Source organism: Oryctolagus cuniculus, chromosome 2 (assembly GCF_964237555.1).
Source record: "Oryctolagus cuniculus chromosome 2, mOryCun1.1, whole genome shotgun sequence".
Lineage (NCBI taxonomy): Eukaryota > Metazoa > Chordata > Mammalia > Lagomorpha > Leporidae > Oryctolagus > Oryctolagus cuniculus.
Genome location: NC_091433.1, coordinates 159351474 through 159372711, shown reverse-complemented (window position 1 = coordinate 159372711; position 21238 = coordinate 159351474). Strand labels below are relative to the sequence as shown.

Below are 21238 nucleotides of genomic sequence, written 5' to 3'. Positions count from 1 at the left end.
CTCAGTTCTTTCCCCTTTTTTTTTTTTTTTAAGATTTATTTATTTATTATTTGAAAGGCAGAGTTAGAGAGAGAGGGAAAGACAGAGAATTCCTGCATCTACTGGTTCACTCACCAAATGGCCACAATGGCCAGGCTGAAGACCATCTGGGTCTCCCACACGGGTGCACGGGCCCAAGTACTTGGGCCATCTTCTGCTTTCCAAGGCACAAGAGCAGGGAGCTGGATAAGGGGAGTAGCCAGGTCCTGAATTGGTGCCTATGTGGGATGCATCTGTCTTTCAGCTTCTCTTTCAGTTCTTTTAACTTGGCACAGATTTAGCAAGTTAAAAAGGCTTATAAATTCCACTTGAATGAATGAAATTGACTTAACTTAAAAAGTAAAATACAAACAAATGAAGATTACTAAGAAAACCATACACAGATGAATAGGGATTCAATTAATGATAGATCTTTGTAAGGCATGGCAAAGAGTCAAAGGCTCATTGAAGAATGTTGAGTTTTATCTTTTTAATTTTTGAAAGTTTTTAAAATATTTATTTATTTATTTTAAAGTCAGAGTTACAGAGAAAGAGACAAAGAGAATCTTCCATCCACCAGTTCACTCCCCAGATGACTGCAACAACCAGGGCTGGGCCAGGCTGAAGCCAGGAGCCAGGAGCTTCTTCTAGGTCTCCCATGTGGGTGCAGGGGTCCAAGGACTCTGGCCATCTTCCACTGCTTTCCCAGGTCCATTAGCAGGAAGCAGGACAGGAAGTGGAGCAGCCAGGACACAAACTGGTGCCCATATGGGGTACTGGCATTGAAGACAGAGGCTTTAGCACCTATATCACAATGCTGGCTCCAGAATGTGGGGTTACAGATAAAGATGACGAGGGTAGATTTGGAATTGTATATGTATAACTAGTACTTATTCTTTATGGCCACCCAGGCGTCCAATCCCAAAACAATTTCCCAGATCTTCAAACAATTTCAGTGAAAAATATGGTAGGAGACTGAATGCCTTCAATAGGATTGGGGCAGGAAAGTGGGGGAGGAAGGGAAGGAGTCTATAACAGAGCAGAGGGGCACAGACAGGAAAGCAGAAGTTGATGTCCAATACTTTGCAATGTTAGAGAAACCTGAGGTTAAGGAGCAAAGCACCAAGGTTCCCAATGAAGCTGCCATTTGAATAAAACAAGAAATTAAGACTCCTTACATTTCCATGGAAAACAGTATGGCAATTCTTCAAACAATTAAAAACAGAATTACCACAGGATTCATCCAAAAGAAATGAAAGCAGGGTTCAAAGAGGTCTTTACGTGGCTATGTTTGTAGCAGCATTAGTTACAAGAGCCAAAAGGTAGAAGCAACCTAATGTTCATTGACAGATGAAATGTGGTACATCCACAGAGAGAAGTTTTATTCAGCAGTTAAAAAAAAAAAAAAGGAAATGCTACCACATGCTACAAAATAGATGAACAGCTAGACGCTTATGCAAGGTGAAGTAGGCCAATCACAAAAAGATAAACATGTATGATCTCACTTACATGCAATACTAAGAATAGTCAAATACAGACCCAGAGAGCAGAAAGGTAGTTGTTAAGGGTTACGGGGAGGGAGAAACAAGGAATTGTTAATGGCCATAGAGTTTCAGATTGCAAGAGGAAACAGTGCTGGGGAAACAGTACTGGCTGCACAACAACATGAATGTAATCAACACTATAGAACTGTGCACTTACAGATGGCTAAGATGGTACATTGTGTGCTATATGCATTTTACTGCAATTAAAAATTAGAAAAATAGGGGCCAGCATTATGACATAGCAGGTTGAGCCTCCACCTGCCATGCCATGGGCACCAGTTCCAAGACTGGGCTGCTCCCCTTCCTGCTAATGCACTTGGGAAAGCAGTGGAAGATGGCTCAAGTGCTTGGCCCCTGCCACCCATGAGGGAGACCTGGAAGAGGCTCTGGGTTTCTGACTTCAATGGCATGGCCCAGCCCAACAAATGGATGGGAGAGCTATCTTTCCCTGTGTGCATGTGTGTATTTCTCCTCCCCTCTCTGTAAGTCTGCCTTTCAAGTAAATAATAAATATTAGAAAAATATTTCCTATGTTCAAAAGAGCAATGTTCAATACTTCAGTATTATTTCCGGGGCATGTTTTAAATATTCTGATTATAGAATTCTTCATCTATTAAAAAGCTTTGTAGGTGAACTACACGTTTTAGATTTCCAACTGGTACTGTGCGCCTGAATTAATTAAATGCTCTTAGGACCCTATTTTGACTTTTTACCCCTTACCAAAAAAACCCCGAAACCCAATAGTAATCGGTGCTGATTACAAATAGCGAAGTCTATCATTAAAGAGGCAAGCTATAAGGTAGTGGCAACTGGGGGTGGAGCAATTTTTAAGCAACACACACAATGGAATATCTGAACAAATGGTAAAGACATTTCATTGCTTTTCTAAAGTCCACTGCTTTTCTAGTCACTTTACTTCTATGTTGGGGAGAGCCTTAGCCTTAGTCCAAAATTTTAGGCAAAGTTAAACTTTTTGAATACTTTCTCCAGTGCACATAACTGCATTGTGCCTACCGGAGAAGAAATAGTTGAGATTTTTGTTATGATCAGAGTTGTCATCTGTAAGTCATCTTAGGAGGTACACAGGTCTGTTTTCTATCATACACTTGGGTTCACCTACCAACTTTACTTGTCGTGCAATCTCTTTTACCTTCTCTTTGCTCACAGCTAAGAGCCCTCGCAGCGTTTTCAGTCCGGCACCTTCACTACACTACACCACACCACTTTTTAAATCACCCGATAACCTCTCTTTCATTTGCCCACGCTGAAATCTGCTAAGATTTCCATAACTAAACTCATCAGCTCAACTCACTATCAAGGTTGTTTCACTCTTCTCCATCCTTCCAACACCTACCCAACCTAACATCATAAGTCAGAAAACCTATTGGGTCAAATTCTCTTACTTTCTTCTATAGTTTACTTTCTCTAACAAAGACTTTGAATGGCTCTAGGTCTCCAGCAGCAGAGCTGAAATGATATTACCCTCCTCCCTCTATCTCTCAGGATGAGGCTGCAGGAGGACCAGGAGTTTCTATGCACTCCTTCTAAGATGTGTCATGAGCGATTAGCATTATTACTGTTATCTCTGCCCTCGTTTCCCACAACTCTTACTCCATGCTCCTTGATCTTGACCACAAAACATGATGTCACTAAATTGCTCACTCAATCTCCTGTTTCCTCCATTCCTGCTCTGGGCAGTCTCGCCAGCTGCCCTTTAGACTTGGAAGAGTCTCCCCTCGCATCTGCCAAGCTAACACCAGGAGCTACGTCAAGTGTTTCCTCCTTACTCATGTCTTCTTGCCCGCTCTCCACAGGAATGACCAGTAGCTCCCTTCCTAAAGTGGAGCAGGTTTGGGGAAGAAAATAAATGGCAAAACGAAATCTAGAGCACATTTTGTCCATCAAACGCTTGAGCTAGAAATTTCAGGATGTTCTTATTGTTCTTTATGGCCCTTTCACTCCAAAGGCAAATTACTAGTGACAAATAAGATCCATCTCTCAGGATCAATCTTTTGTTATCCTTTGGATCTGACTCAGGAATGATTTGTCTCTTGTATTAACTCAGGTTTCTACACTATGTCCCTCTCTGCCACCTATAACCTAGTGTTTTCCAAATTCCTGATCATCAGAATCACCAAGGTGGCTCATCAAAAGAGCAGATCTGGGGATTGGCCTCAGATCTACAAGGTGAAAATCTCTAGGGCAGGGGCTTGGGAATCTAACTGAATCAATATCCCAGGTAACCCCTGTGTCAGGTAAGTTTGGGAAAACTGACAGCCTATCAAATCCTCCTGTTTTTGTCAAGGTCCTGACAGCCAGCACTGTAACCACACCTAACCAGACAGCCTAAGTTATCTAGTGTTTAGTCAGGAAAGTTCTAGCTACTCCAGCCATGCTGAGTATGAGCTTAAAAGTCATCTGGACTTCAAGTCAGTAACACATGATTCTGCACTCTAACTCTCCTGTCTCAGGTTTGTTGGTGTAACTCCAGAGAAGCTCTAAGAATTTTCCTGCTTTATATCCATTCTGTGTTTAATTAGCACAATACTGAACATTTAGTTGTAATTCAATTAAAATCCTACTGATTAATCAGTAAGGTCCCCACCTAACTAACAACAACTAAAAACCTAAACAGCTCTAAAAAAAAAAAAAAAAAAAACCACCTGAGCAGCTCTGAATCTCCCTCACTGTCAGCTAACAAGGAAAACTGAGTGTAAACTTGGGCTTGTCTCTTGGCCTGAAAAAGGATGGCAATTATTTAGTGACTTGGCCAGATTTCTAGAAACTATTGTTATACCTTGTCTGATTGCTTAGATTTCTCATAATAGAGTCAACTTCCTTTCATCCCTTGTGGATTACTGCCTTGACCCTGTGTTCTTTCCACCATTGTGCTGGGGAGATCCCGGAGTTAATGATTTGCATCTGACAGTGCAGCATAAAAATTCTTGTTAGAAGGCCTGCTTTCAGGCAAGGGCACGCAGGAACACCTTGCCCAGAAACGGATACAAGTTTCACATGGAACACTGCAAATGTTCAAGGATGCTTATCTGAAAACATATTTATTCAGAACAAGAAGAACACTCTAGATTAAAAGATAAATGAGTTACATCAAATAGAAAGAAATGCAGATCCCTTTCTAAATAGTGAGATTATCACTTCTAGAACATCTAAAAAAGGTAAATTAAGCAAATGATACTTAAGAAGTTAATACTGGAAACACAAGTGTATTCAGCTATATTCAGTACTACATTTTTCAAAAGGACGAAACCATTCCCTGTTAAACAAAAACTTCAAATGTAAATAATGAATGATCCATATGATGAGATTCATCCCTGAAACTGAGCAGATTTCAGAATCAATGCATAGACAAAGCTATTTATAAACTACTTCCCATCAACCTCAGCACCGTGTCAACTAACAATAACAAGTTAATGTTTTCCAGTAATCTTCACTGTGCCATTTAACTGCCAGCACTCAGGCCAAGGTAAACTCTACAGCAACAAAAGAGCTAACATCACCATCAAAGCACAAGATTAATGAACGCTACACTTCTGCTTTGAAGTGAACTCTGGAAAACATGCCCACAACAGGCTCTTTTTTAGTCACTGGACTTACAATTGTGCCAAATATTCCAAAGAGTAAATTGAAGGTAGATTTAAAAAAAATTCTTTCTTTAATTAACTATAAGCTTCCATCCTTGAGGAACTTTTTTTTGGGATAAAGAAATATTCCCCAAATTATCTATTATCAAACGCAATTCCTAAACCCTAACCATCAATTCCTAATTAAAAGTTTTTCAACTGAAATACAACTTAAAGTGCCAAAGCTGAAGTGCACAGCTTGATGAGCTTTTACAGATGCCTAATTATGAAGTTTTTTCTTGAGATAATTACACTAAATTAAAAGCTTAAAAACTTTAAAAAAAGATAACTGAACAAATGATTATATTGTATAAGATTATATTATGATTGTTTAAAATGGTCTGTTACAACATTCGGTTGCATTGGTGGATATGAGGTGGAATTCCTACATTGATGTAAAATGTTAACAGTAGATGTTTACTGTTGATAACATAAGAAACAGCAGTGCTCATTTTCTGTGCAGTAGGTGAAGAACCCTCAGAAATAAATAATACACCTCTTTTAAAAATATTAAAATTATTCAATAAGAAAATGTACTTAAAAAAATTAACAAAAGAATAAGAAACCAAAATATGCATCTTTTGCTACAAAAGGGAGATTGTTGATGAATTTAAACTTTTTGATTCTTTCCCTAAGTCACCCCTGAAAATATCCATTCCTCTGCAAATAAAATAAATCAAACCATCACAGTTTCTCAAACTAAAATGGTTTTAGTGTCCATGGACTGAGTTACTTCAGTGTTTGTCAAACCTCCACACACAATGTGGCCACTTCATTGCTAAGAGGGTCTGCTACCACTTGCCTCTCCTGGTGCACTAAGAAACCACTTGTCATTTCAGCAGCTACGTTTATGTGCTAGCTTCCCCCATTGTTTAACTATCTCCCCTGAACAAAGTGATGGATTATCAAGCCCAGGCCAGTATATACAACTCATCCTGGTTTCTCATGGTTGAGATAACTTGGTCCCTAGGTGTTGCATTTTTGTCACCACTCATCCAAACACATTCTCCCATCTTCTGGCTGCCTGTTGTCACTGTCTTAAAAATAAAAAGTCTCCCTTGGGAGGCTACAATGACTATGTGCTCAGCTAAACAAACAAGGACACTGCAGTGGCAAATATCTAAGAAACAGTTAACACTTCCTGGATACAACGAAATAAATGGGAAAAGACCAATCTGAATGCTCAAGAAATCTACCTAAATAAAAATCAGGTTTTTTTTTAAAGATCCATTTCATTGACTTGAAATGCTGAGTAATATAGACAGAGGGAGAGACAGAGAGAGGTCTTCCATCTGCTGGTTTGCTCCCTAAATGGCTGCAATGAACAAGTGAGAATTAAAGCTGCCATTAAGCCTATATTTCTACAGTGATTTTTTTTTTAAAGATTAATTTATTTGTTTGAAAGTCAGAGTTATAGAAAGAGAGGGAGAGACTGAGAGATCATCTTATCAGCTGGTTTATCCCCTTGATGGCCAGAACAGCCAGGACAGGGCCAGACTGATGCCAGGAGGCAGGAGCCTTATCCAGGTCTCCCAGGTGGGTGGCAGGGGTCCAAACACTTGAGCCATCTACTGCTGCTTTTCTCAGAGCAAGAGAGGGGAGTGGGACAGGAAGTGGAACAGCTGGAACTCAAACCTGTGCCCGTGTGGGATGCCAGTATTGTAGGTGGTGACTTTACCCACTAAGCCACAGTGCCAGCCTCAGTGAGGGTTTCTAATGACCTGAGTATTTTATACTGCAGGGTAGTGTGAAGCTCTACCAAACCAACATGGCCCACAGAAGGGAGCCCCTACAACATGGGTTTCCATATTGCATTCCATGTCACCAAAAAGCAAATAGGCCATCTAAACTGTACTTCACCCTCCACTGGGACAAAAGCAGAGTATCAGTCTAATAAGCACTTAAACCTACACTATATTACCAGAAACACTTATTTCTAATGCCACCAACACGAAAACAGAGGGGAAATGAAGGAAACTTTGTCATTTCCTGAGAATTATTCAAAAAGTATTAATTTAATTAATTCATTCAATAAGCCTGTATCAAGGATTTAAGGTTAAACACTTTACAAAATAATCACAAATTTATACAGCTAGTGGAAGTACAACACACAACATGTACCTCATATCATAAATGACTCAAGAATTTAAACAAAAAATCTAACATTTTTAATATCCCAATGAAAATTGTGAATTTTAAAGATTAATAGAAGTGCTTCCTCTCTTGATGTTATTGTTAGCATCAATAATTTCTACTTTACATCTAAAATTATTTATTATTGACTTGGTTTCCTACAGGAAAAAGTTTAAAATCTGTGATAGGGGCCGGCACTGTGATGTAGTGGGTTCTAGTTCCAGACACTCCTCTTCTGATCCAGCTCTCTGCTACGGCCTGGGAAAGCAGTAGAAGATGTCTCAAGTTCTTGGCCTTGGCACCGGCATGGGAGATCCAGAAGAACTCCTGGCTCCTGGCCATTGCAGCCATTTGGGGAGTGAACCAGAGGATGGAAGACCTTCTTGTATCTCTCTGTCTGTAACTCTACCTCTCAAATACATAAATAAAATCTTAAAAACAATAAAAAAAATCTGTGATAAATCATTCTGTTAACATTTCTAACTGTTTCCTTTCAGATAAATACTAAATAGGGGGCCAGAGCTGTGGTGTAGCAGGTTATGCTGGCACCTGCAGCACCAGCATCCCTTATGGGCACCAGTGTGAGTCCTGGCTGCTCCTCTTCCAATCCAGCTACCTGCTAATGCACCTGGAAAAGCAGCAGAATATGGATCAAGTGCTTGGCCCCTGCATCCACATGGGAGACCCAGATGAAGTTCCTGGCTCCTGGCTTCGGTTTGGCCCAGTTTCAGCCACTGCGGCCATTTGGGGAGTGAACCAACAGAGAGAAGATCTCTTTATCTCTCTGTCTCTCCTCTCTCTCTGTAACTCTACCTTTCAAGTAAATAAATAAATCTTAAAAAAAAAAAAACAGACATCAAGCTATACAGGTTGGTTTATTAAAAAAAAATCTAGAAAGTTAGATAAGTATCTATAGCTGTATACTGATATTTATTTACAATATGGCAAATCTTCTACTTAAGTGTTTGAATGTTTATAGTATATGTAAGAGCTAATATTTGAATAGTAAAAAAAGTAATATTTGAATAGTAAAATCTATAAACATTTTCAATGTAGCTTTTTTTCTGAAATTTTTACACTTATAAAACTTCCATAGTTACATGTGAGAGTCACCTGCATTTTTTTAAATTTATTTATTTATTTGAAAGTCATGTATCTGTCTGTCTGTCTGTCTATTGAGAGAGAGGTCTTCCATCTGCTGGTTCACTCCTTAAACGGCCACAATCACTGGGGCTGGGCTGAGCCAAAGCCAGGAGATTCATCCAGGTGTCCTATGTGGAGGAGCATTTGGGCCATCTTCTGCTGCTTTTCCAGACACATTAGCAGGGAGCTGGATCAGAAGTGGAGCAGCTGGAACTCCAACATGTGCCTGGACATGGCATTATAGACAGAGATTTAACCTGCTGACCCACAATGCCAGCCCCTAGTTTCTATTGTTTATAAACCACTCATTCTATGGTACTTTGGCAAAGCAGCTGAACTAAGATCTTTTACTGTCCAACATCAGGTATGATTTGGCTGGAGGAGATGGGTCCAAATTGTATCTTAACTCACATAATGCCACCTGCCCCTTCGACAGAACATTTTTGCTTCTTTGATCCAAGGCAGCCGAGTATTGGGGAGGGGGTTGGAGATCCTGAGAATTCTGCCAGCACTCTTTCTTTTAGCTGAATTGTATGTAATGCCTTGAATAACAGGTTGGAGGAGATGAGGAAGCCTTTTAGGCAGGTAAAACACCTGGTCTCATTCTCCAAGACAAAGACAGCCATGGCAATCAGTAACCAAGCTACAGTGGTCAAAAGGTGCCTTGAAGAAAAGAATAGAGGAGAAAGCAGATTATGTACAATATCTAAGGCAGGATCTTTAGTGAGGCACTGTAAGAGGCTGTGACAAATAGACCAATCACAAGAGCAGATCAATCCTAAGACAGGGGATGAGTGTACATACACACACACGTGTCTTTGCATAAGAACATGTGTGAGCCCACACCCTACACTGCAAAAGAGTGGTACTTAGATCACAACTTTGGAATGTTCCTTTTGTCAATGATTCCATGATGAACTGTTGCTTTGGTTTTGCATTTCTTTGGATCACACCTCCATTTTTCTTGGAAAACTCATTACTTAGAAAGAACTGGCTAAAAGAATTGTAGAGTTTATGTTTCAGAATTGGAACTCTCTTATAGCAATATATTTGGGCATAAACAGTTATTTGCCCAATATTGTTCTTCCAAGTTAAGACATTTCATTCCCCCCACCTCTTTTTATCATTTATCTTACTTTTATTTGAAAGGTAGACAGACAGAAATCACCCATTCACTGGTTCACTCCCCAAATGTCCACAACAACCAGGGCTAGGCCAGGTGAAGCCAGTAGCCCAGAACTCATTCCAGGTCACCTCCCTGGATACACATTAGCAGGAAGCTGGATTAGAACTAAAGGAACTGGGACTCGAACCAGGTACTCCAATACAGGATGCAGCAACCCTAGCAATGACCTAACCAGTGTGCCAAATGCATTCCCCTATTTTTCTTCATTTCTTCTTGATTTACTAGGTGTTATTTACGTATTCATTCCTACTAGTATCCTGTTTTATCAAATTTAAGTTTCTTCAATTATTCTTATAATCAAAGGTAAGTGGTTTCTGTGTCCTCCAACACCCCAAAGGAAAAGTGGGAGGCTGGGTGGAGGGAGGAAAGTAATCCAGCAAGGCTCAGATGCACAGGTGGAAGGGCTGGCAGGAAGAAGGGCTCCCAGCTAGGATGTAAATCCTTCTATCAGGACCTCAGTCAGTGAGACCCCAGTGGAAAGAAGGGGCCATCAAAGAAGGATGTACTTTTCTCAGAAGGGAGGAGAGAACTTCCATTTTGCTTATTGCCTTGTCTAAATACTGAAAGAGTTTGTAGATTCAAAGGTTTCCATAGCCTAGGCAGATCACGTCAAGAACCTCAAGTGATCACTGATGCCATACATAAGAGTATTAATTGTTAAATTAACAATAGGAGTCACCGTACACTTACTTCCTATGCAAGACCTCTATCCTCAAAGAGTTGTATTAAGTGAGCTAGTAGTAAAACTTGCTCTAAAAGATTTACTTCATTTTAGTGTATTTTTTAAAGATTTTATTTATTTATTTGAGAGGTTACAGAGAGGGAGAGGGAGAGGGAGAGGGAGAGGGAGAGGGAGAGGGAGAGGGAGAGGGAGAGGGAGAGGGAGAGGGAGAGGGAGAGGGAGAGGGAGAGGGAGAGGGAGAGGGAGAGGGAGAGGGAGAGGGAGAGGGAGAGGGAGAGGGAGAGGGAGAGGATCTTCCTTCTGTTGGTTCACTCCCCCAATGGCTGCAATGTCTGGAGCTGTGCTGATCCGAAGCCAGGAGCCAGGAGCTTCTTCCTGGTCTCCCATGTGGGTGCAGGGGCCCAAGGACCTGGGCCATCTTCTACTGCTTTCCCAGGCCATGGCAGAGAGCTGGATCAGGAGTGGAGCAGCCAGGACCAGAACCAGCGCCCATATGGGATGCTGGCGCCACAGGTGGAGGATTAATCTACTGCGCCATGGTGCCGGCCCCTCGTTTTAGTGTATTAAGATGAGGATGTTCTTATGTCTCATAAGTTATAGTTATGTCTAAGAGCTCGCAAAAGATGTATCATTCTTGTGTTCTTATTTAAAGTTAATTATGTTTCTAAAAAAAAAGTGAAATTAACTTTGAGATGCAATGACTTTGAACAGCCCTTGTCTCGACTATTGAGGAATAGTTTATATATATATATATATATATATATATACACACAATTTGTTAATTGAAAATAGATCTTAGTAAAAAATAAGACCAGGAATAGAAGAGAGCGGAGGAAGGGGGTGGGAGTGTAGGTATGGTGGGAAGAATCACTATGTTCCTAAAGTTGTATTTATGAAATGTGTGAAGTTTTTATTTCTTAAAAAAAAGGTTTCTTTGGGAAAAAAAAAACCCTCTATCTGCATGAGGAATTCAGTCTAGTCATCCTCAGACTATTCTTAGGCTGGATCATCTCTCTCCAAAGGAGCAACTTCTTCCTCTACTCTGGGTCCTTGGGTCTCACTTTGCAGAGAGTAGAAGACCATTCAGTTCAATTCCAGAGTGGAGAAAGAGAGGAAAACAGCAATCCTGGAAAGTCTTTTTTGAGGGTGGAATCTGTTGCTGTCCCTGAACCCCTTGACTCAGAGGACAGGAGTAACCCACAGGATTTGAGGACCAGTCTCTAAGCAAAGGCACCTCAAGACCTCAAGATCACTCCCAAGGGACATGACTGTATGCTGCTAGGATTACTCTACAGAGGGACAGGCTCAGTAGATTTGTCTCCACTGTTTGTTTTTTGTTTTTTTTTTTTGTTTTTTTTTTGTTTTTTTTTTTTTTAATTTTTGACAGGCAGAGTGGACAGTGAGTGAGAGAGAGAGAGAGAAAGGTCTTCCTTTGCGTTGGTTCACCCTCCAATGGCTGCTGCGGCCGGCGCGCTGCGGCCGGCGCACCGCACTGATCCGATGGCAGGAGCCAGGTACTTCTCCTGGTCTCCCATGGGGTGCAGGGCCCAAGGACTTGGGCCATCCTCCACGGCACTCCCGGGCCACAGCAGAGAGCTGGCCTGGAAGAGGGGCAACCGGGACAGAATCCAGCGCCCCGACCGGGACTAGAACCCGGTGTGCCGGTGCCGCAAGGCGGAGGATTAGCCTAGTGAGCTGCGGTGCCGGCCTTCCACTGGTTTTTAATGATATTTTTATAACATATTGACTTTTGCATATACCCAAGGTCTGTTTCTAGTTTCATCATTTTGTCCTCTGATGCTAATGACTTAGTGCCAGGCTTTTTTTTTTTTTTTTATTAATGCAGAATGATAATATTAATACAGCTTTACAACGCGTTTTAGATTTTGATATGGCAATCTCTACAATTATTGTCTTTGCTTTTCAAAATATTTTTTTTCTAGACTCAAAAGCCTGTAATATTAGCAGAGCTAATCTGGTAATTAATAAAGAGGATAACAGGTAAAAAAAACAAAAGAATACATTCATTTTAACTGAGAATGTATTGAATCTTCAGAGCAATTTGGAGGAGAATGACATTGTTAAAGTATAATTTTCTTAAAGGTAAAATCATTACTCTCAGACAACTACAAAATGAACATGTATATGAGATTTTATTTAATTTATTAATAAGAGATTAAGTAAGATGGTTCCCAGCAATGTGACATTAGCTTAACATTTGCAAACAAAAATCAATGTAATTCACCATATCAACAATAAAAAATGATTGTCTCAATAGATGTAGAAAAAGTAGCTGATGAAATTTAACAACTATTCATGACAAAAATTTTCAATAAAGTATGAACAGAAAGGACAATCTTCCTCCCTCTGTAAGACATGACTCAGAACCTGCTTCAAGAGGATGGAGAGAGATGAGGTTGCTTGAGGGGGAGACCACCTTCTCTAGGGTTAGTCTCAAGATGATCAGCTAGTTTACATTTAGGGAAAACTCTATAGTTAATGTCACATGTATTGACGAAGGACTGAGTGGTTTCTCCCCTAATTAAGAAAAAGTAAGAATGTTAATTCTATTAGTATTCAACATTATATTGGAGGTCCAAAACAATGCAGTAAGACAAAGGAAAGAAATAAAACACATACCAACTGGAAAAAAACAAGATGGTCTTTATTCATAGATTACATAATTATCTATGTAGTAAAGCAAGGTCAAAGGAGACCAGGTTAATATACAAAAGTTAACTATATTCCCTACATAGCAACAATGAACACTTAAGAGTCTGAAATTTAAAGACAGTATCATTTTTAGTAAGATCAAACACCATGAAATATTTTGGAAGAGAACTAACAAAATAAGACTCATCAACCAAGACTTGTCTCAGCTGGCAATCTTTTCCATAAAGGGACTGAGAGTCAACATAATAGGCTTTATGCATCATATAGCCTGTGTCACAACTTTACTACTGTAGAGTAAAAGCATCCATAGAAAATATGTAAGTGGGCACAGGTGTGTGGATAGTACTTATGCCTCCACCTCCACTTGGAAATACTCACATCCCATATCAGAGTGCCTGGTTTGAGTCCCAGCTACTTTGCTTTCAATCCAGCTTCCTACTAACGGGCACCCTGAGAGGCAGTAGATGACGACTCAAGTACTTGAGTCCCTGCTACCCATTTGGGTGACCTGGGTTGAGTTCCAAACAATTGGCTTCAGCCTGAGTTGGCCTGTCTGTTATGAGCACTTGGGGGAGTGAACCAATGGGTGGGAGATCTCTATCTACCTCTTGCCTCACAAATAAAGTGAAATAAATAAAAACCTTAAAAAGAAAGGAACTAATAAACAAAGGCATGCCTGTGTTTGAATAACATTTTATTTACAAAACAGGAGTTGGACAGAATTTGACGTGTCAGCCATGGCTTGCCAATACTCAGTCTGCAGAAGTGCATGTAGTGCATCTCATTGCTCACTACTGATTAATGATCCCAGACTTAGTGAAGTTACTTGTGAACTTGTAGGTTTCTGTGGGGTAGAAATGCAAATAATTTCTATCGAGTAGAACAGATAGGCCCAAAGAGTTATGATCTGCTAAAAATATCTAACTCAGCAATCTTCTCCTAACATTCCTGTTCAATTACCTGCAAATATCGTAATTTTTCAAATGGTTTTTGAATTGATCACAATTTCTAGTTCCTTCAAAAATTTATTAGTTAAATAAAATTTAACACCTGCTCATTTGATACTTGCCTGAGACTAAAGATTTTACCCTTTATAAAAATTACACTTTAATAATGTCAATTATCGCTGAAATTGCTCTGTAGATAAAACACAATCCAAATAATTTTTTGTCTATTTGCATACTATTTATTCTTTCTATGAATTTTAGAAATGTACTGTCTGTACTGACATCACTATAATACTTACAACATGCAATATTTTTTGGGAAAATCCAAGACAATCAATAACAAACAAATTAGAAAGGATCTTTACAAATTATGTTAAAAATTAGAGCTTCCAGGGTACCATAAGGTATAAGAATACAGGCTCTGGAACCCTGACTCTGGCACTTTCTAGCTAGGTAACCTTGGGCAAGTTATCTTCTCAGAGCCTCGTTTCCTCATTATAAAAGAGAATTCAGTTTCTAGGATTATGCTGAGGAGTCAATGAGCAAATACATGTAAGTGCATATGTAAGTGATGACAAAGTATTATTAGAAAGAAAATAGAGGGGTCAGCATTGTGGCGTAGTGGGTAAAGCCCACATCCCATATGGATGCTGATTTGAGACCTGGCTGCTCAGTTTCCAATCCAGCTCCCTGCTAATGTGCCTAGGAAAGCAGCAGAAGATGGTGCAAGTGCTTGGGCCCCTGCGCCCATGTAGGAGACCCGGAAGGCCATAGCAGACAGCTGGATCAAAAGTGGAGCAGCTGGGACTTGCACTGGCGCCCATATGGGATGCTGGTGCTGCAGGCGGCAGCTTTTATCTGCGATGCCTTAGCGCCGGCCCCTCAATCATTTTCAAAAGTAAAAGCAGCACAAGTCAGAGATATAACATAAAAAGTACCCACTAATAACAGCAATAAAAATATACAAGGAGAAATAAACATTCTACATGAAGAAAACTAAAATGTAATGTTATTGGGCATTTGGTGTGCAGGTTAAGACACCACTTGAGATACCTGCATTCCATGTCAAAGCACCTGGGTTTGCGTCCTGGCTCTGCTCCTGATTCTAGCTTCCTGCTAATATGCACCTTGAGAAGCAGGAGCTGATGGCTTAACAAGCTGGGTCACTGTCACCCACACGGGAAACTTGAATGGAGTTTCAGTTTTCTAGAACTGGTGTGGCCCATTCCTGGCTGTTGTGGACATTTGCTGAGAGAATCAGCAAATTTCTCTCTCTTTTTTTTTTTTTTTTTTTTTTTTGACAGACAGAGTGGACAGTGAGAGAGAGAGACAGAGACAAAGGTCTTCCTTTGCCGTTGGTTCACCCTCCAATGGCCGCCGCGGCCGGTGCGCTGTGGCCGGCGCACTGCGCTGATCCGATGGCAGGAGCCAGGTGCTTCTCCTGGTCTCCCATGGGGTGCAGGGCCCAAGCACTTGGGCCATCCTCCACTGCACTCCATGGCCACAGCAGAGAGCTGGCCTGGAAGAGGGGCAACCGGGACAGAATCCAGCGCCCCGACCGGGACTAGAACCCGGTGTGCCGGCGCCGCAAGGCGGAGGATTAGCCTAGTGAGCCGCGGTGCCGGCCTCCATGTCTTTCAAATAAATAAATATATAAATTTTTAATGTAATGTTATTGAGAAGCATAAAAGGAAACAAACATATGAAGAGGCAGATCATATCCTTAAATAGGATACCAGCATAACAAAGACAGTATATATAGTTAATAAGCTAATGTATTCATTTAATGGGATCCCAATGAAAAAGAAAAATGGTGTATGGGGGAAAAGACAAGCTTACTAAAAGTTAATAGGGTATGGAAAAAGAAAAATAATAATGGGAATTAGTCTCCTCTATGTGGTAAAACATATTAAAAAGCTACTGTGAACAACTGGTATATGAACAAACTGTTCAATAGAAACTACAAATCTAGATAATAAGAGCAGTTACATACTGAAATCAGCATAGAACACAGAAACTCTCTCTGTCGGGGAGATAGTACTTCTTTTCCAATAGATGATCATGGGATCAAAATATCCATGGAGTAACTGTCCATTTATTTTTAACTCCCTTCATATTATATAACTTTCACAGAAGTATTTTAAAATAATAATGATTATAATAAATGTTTATAATTTATTAAAATTATATCATATCAGCCACTATACTGGTGATTTGTACATATAAAATCTCTACTCCTTATACCTTACAAATTATATGTTATCACCAGTTAGCAAATCAGTAAGCTTTAGCTCAGAGTTTAAATGACTTGCCATAGGCTGAATACCTAGAAAATAGAGGGAGAGAATGTAAAGTCAAAGTCTTCCTGGATCAAAAACCCAATCTAACATCCTCTATCCACAAAATAATATAGTTTGCCAATGAAGTGTTATGAATGAAGCAATAAAAACAATGCAAGATTACGAACTGTGCATATCAAATAGGAATGAAGTAACTGTAATAAAATACAGATTTCCTTTCTATGTTTTTACTTTTAAAATGGTAAGTACACTTAGGGTCACTGATACACATTTTATTATGGCAGCTTCTTGTTATTTCAATTACTGGATGATACCCAAGATGAACCTACCTTACAGGAAATTCTCTCCAAAAAAGGAGTACTAAAGGGAAGATGGTACAGACTTCAATATCATTTTACACAGAGGAACATTTTGTGCCTGTTTTCATTTTCTATACACAGGGCCCCAACGAAGGGAACTGAAAATCTGTATGCCAAAAGAATACAATGCGGGTTATTCTGACTTCTCTCTACTGAGCAGTCAACCTCTTAAACTTCTATTTTTGGAAACTGAGTTCCCCCTTTTAATTCCATTCCTGAGCTGTTGACCATGGTAAGACAACAAAAGAAAATCAGCAGAGGGCCTGTACCAGCAAGAACTCTTTGAAAAGGAGTAAGCGAGCCAGAACATTTTGCAGGAGAATTCTGTGAAATCAGTGTCAGTGTTCACAGCCCAGTACAAGAAACACCACCCAACTGCAAGTCATTTTAGACTCAAAGGGGCTGCTGAAGTCTGATCGACATTGTGAAATCCTCAGAGCCAATATTTACCACACAGTTAAAGCTATACCTGCAGAAAACAGCTTGGCCCTTCTCTCTGTCCTCTCCAGGGATTCCACACCTAAGCAGCAATGCCCTTGTCTACTTTGTTAGGGGCACACACAGATCCAGTTCAGAAGGTGCCTTCTGTGTCTCACTGCATTTACACTGCCACGCTCTCTGCGCGCATCCCTAAAGCAAACCCTCTTCACGATGAGTCAACATGGAAAAAGAAGAAAGAAAATCATCTACTTTTCAATGGTTTCCATTTAGCTCCAGCCATTTTCAAAGTTCTCTTTGATTCTATAGCTGAAAACACAGAACTAATGCCCTTTTCCCAAACTAAACTTGATGTGAAAAGATTTAGTAGGAGGTTTCAGACCATGATAAAGATCCATACTCTAAACATTCAGCTCGGTGCCTGAAGGCCATGTGTTAAATGCATGAAGCCTAATTCTGTCCCATTTAGAAGCAAAACTAACACCTGCTTGGAGTCAGCAGTGAGGACCCTGTTGGTATTTTTCTGACCGAGGCCCAAATACTGCACTTGAACAAAGTCAGCTGTCTGAAACTACTATCCCTGGGAAGGGCCTCTGCAGAGGCTCTGGCTACCGCGACACACACAGCATGCTTACCCCTACCCTGCACGACTTGGAGAAAGACAGTCTGCTCCTCTAAGTGCCCTAGAAAGGGCTTCCCCAGAGAATTAAGGTTCAGTGGTTCTGGTTCCTAACTGTACATGTGACTGTGATTTCTCACATGGGATGCAGGAGCCCCTGGGGCACCAGAGTCAGTGTCAGACACTGGGAATTTAAGTGGTGAACAAGGCATGGACCTTAGCCGTACGTAAGTGAGGTCTCCTCAGGCCTGTTTTCTCATTCTGAGTCCACAACTGAAAGACCCGCCACTTGTTTAAAGTTCTATCAGTCAGCCAGATAGCACTAGGCAGGACAGAGCTGGTGGAGTGGCACAAGGTAGCAGAGACAGCAGCCGGCAGTGTGTGTCCCCATCGTTAAGTGATGCATGACTGTACAAAGCTCAAAGGCGAGAAAAATGTCTCCAAGTGCCAGATATAAAAAAGGAGGTCGGAGGCAGAGCAGTGACAGACGAGGCAGAATGGCCAATAGGGGTGTTAGAGCCTCCGTTGAGAGCCCCACACAAAGCTTGCAATCATTCGAACTGTTCCATTCTCCAAAAAAACCCATCTACTGGCCAGCAGATAAGGTAAGGAATCTAGTTACCCTTAGAGCCAGAGGTGGAAAGTGAGTTCTTCAGAACAAGAAACTAATGTAATATTGGGTCTTGACCTATAAACTCTGTAGAGAAGGCTCTAAAAGGTTAAACACAAAACTACCCCAAAGAACTAACCACATCTACCAAGCAGTGCTAAAGGGACTGCCAGGAAAAACAACTATCCCTGAAGTTGAGCTGAAAACAATTACAATCCTTAGGAAAGGCACCAGCCACTGCAACAGGCAAAAGTGCTAGGAACTATAGGAAACCAACAACTTGAAAAAGACTGAAATAAAATAGTCAAAGACCATAGGGAAGAAATAAAAGCCACAAGAAAACTCAGAATTGTCATGAGGAAATAAGAGGTAGATTTGTAGAAAAAAAAATCTTGGCTTGAAAGAAATCCCTTCACTGCGGGAGAAAAGTTCACAGCACAGTGAAATACTTATTTTACTGTGTCACTACACGGAAACTGCAAACGGAATTAGCAAACTGGAAAATATATTTGAAGAAATAACAAGAGCCTAGAGACATAGAGAAATGATGCGTATGAGATAGAACTTCAGAGGCATGAACAGATGTAACAAAAGTTCCAGTAGGAGAAAACGGAGAGAAGTGTTTGGTGGCCATATCTGAAGAGAGAGTGGAAAAGAATTTTCTGGAGATGAACAAAGATGCAAGTTCAGAGTCAAGATGTAAGTTCTGGGTATAATGAAAGTTATGAACACCTAGGATCATCATCAGTAACAAAGAGAAGATCTTAAAAGCCACCAAAAGTAGATAATTTACAAAGGAATGACAATCAAACTGATGATAGCTATCTCATTATGACAACAGATAGCACAGACAGTGCAATATTTTCAAAGTACTGGGGGACAAGCGTCAACTCAGAAATCTATATCATGAACTTATCACTTAGGGGTAAGAGTAAAGCATTTTCAGACTTGCAAAGACTAAAAGAATTTATTATGGGGCCAGAGGTTGTGGCACAATGGGTTGGGCCTCTACCTGTGATGCTGGCATCCTATATGGGCACTGGTTTGAGTCATGGCTGCTCCACTTCCCATTCAGCTCCCTGCTAATATGCCTGGGAAAGCAGCAGAAGGTGGCCAGGTCCATGGGCCCCTGCACCCAAGTGCAAGACCCAGAGAAGGCTCCTGGCTCCTGGCTTCGTATCAGCACAGCTCTGGTCATTCCAGCCATTTGGGGAATGAACCAGCAGATGGAAGATGTTCCCTCCCCTCCCCGACTCAGTAACTCTGCCTTTCAAATAAATAAATAAATCTTAAAAATAGAATTTATTATACAAAGATGTTGGCTGAAAAGTTTACTAGAGGATGTACTTGAATAAGATGGAAATTGAAATAAGAAGGATTGGGATGCAAGAAATACTAAACTGAGAAATTAGTTAAATATGTTGGCAAACATAAATACTGGGTGCAAAATAATAAAAACTAATGACTGATTAAAAAAATAAGGTGGGCCCGGCAGATAACAATAATATGGACAATAGTGAAAAGGAAATTTAGAATTACAGTACTGCAAGGTCCTCAGTTTCTGGAGAGGAAAGTTAAAGACAGTATCTTCAAAATTTCAAAAGTAATCTCTTCCAAGATAGATACAGGATATATTACTTGCAAAAGGAAAAAGTGGTAGAGAGGTTAAAAGAATCAAACATTTTTACACAACTCTACAAGGGTACTTCAAAAAGTTTGTAGAAAATGGAATTAAAATCTAAGTTTATATAGTACAAAAAATTTTTAAATACATGCACAGTTTTCCATCATGTGCATTTTTTCTTTTTTTGTTTTTAAGATTTATTTTTTTATTTGAAAGTCAGAGCTATGCAGAGAGAGAAGGACAGGCTGAGAGAGAGAGTGAGACAGAGAGGTGTCTTTCATCCGCTGGTTCACTCCCTAGATGGCCCAAACAGCTGGAGCTGTGCCGATCCGAAGTCAGGAGTCAGGAGCTTCCTCTGGGTCTCCCACGTGGGTGCAGGGGTCCAAGGATTTGGGCCATCTTCTACTGCTATCCAAGGCCATAGCAGAGAGCTGGATCAGAAGTGGAGCAGCTGGTACTCGAATTGGCACCCATATGGGATGAAGGCACTGCAGGCAGCGGCTTCACCCACCACGCCACAGTGCCAGCCCCCGTCATGTGCATTTTCTATGAACTTTTTGAAGACCCCTCATGTACATCCAGTCACAAAATAGTATTCAGCAATAAAAATAAAAAAATCCAAAAGAAACAAATATGGATTACTATTAAATGCATTTTCCTATATAAAAGAATCCAGAATGAAAAGGCTATACATACTGTAGGATTCCATTTGTGTGACATTCTGGAAAAGGAAAAAAACCATAGGATGGAAAAACAGATCAATGGTTGCCAGAGGCTTGGGCAGAAGCGAGCATCTGAGTAGGGAGAACACGAGAAATATTTTAGGCTATGGAACTAATCTGTAAGACACTGGAATGGCGGACACATGATGCTATATACATTTGTCAAAACACACAGACCTCAGCACTCAGTGAACTTTAATGTATGCACGTTAAAACCAAAAATCAACCAAAAGGTAGGGTGACAAAAGAATCCAACTGTGGAAAAACAATTTAGCTGTACTACAAATAACTTTGGAAAATGGTGTTTCGACTAGAAACTGAAAGATTAAACACAAAAGAACTGTACTTAAACACTGCACTATTTTGGTAAGGATGTTTTTGCCTTCCAGTAGAATGGGCTAATAATTTTGAAACATCTAAATAAGTATCTTGGGAGTGAAGGAATAAATAAATGGCTAAGAGATGATAGGAACTAGGTTTCTCATTGTTGGAGAGGGAAATTACAGAGAATCAAAAGGAAAAGCTAGCATTAACCAGGTAGCACTGGATTAGAGCCAAAGCTATCACATTTTTATGTAGAGGCAAATGGATCAATACAG

The 21238-nt window shown here is 40.4% G+C and overlaps 1 protein-coding gene across 4 annotated transcripts in view; it reads right to left on the bottom strand.

Annotated features, from left to right (window-relative positions):
- Nucleotides 1-21238, bottom strand: part of THADA (THADA armadillo repeat containing) — a 375449-nt gene that overhangs the window by 129759 nt on the left and 224452 nt on the right. Inside the window, exon 30 of one of the 4 annotated variants that reach the window (XM_070069195.1) lies at nucleotides 13702-13864. The exons of the other annotated variants lie outside the window; for them this stretch is intronic. Coding sequence (XP_069925296.1) covers nucleotides 13802-13864 — 63 coding nt within the window. The 3' untranslated portion in view covers nucleotides 13702-13801. Of the gene's footprint in view, nucleotides 1-13701; nucleotides 13865-21238 lie in introns of those variants that run through there. 4 annotated transcript variants of the gene reach the window in all.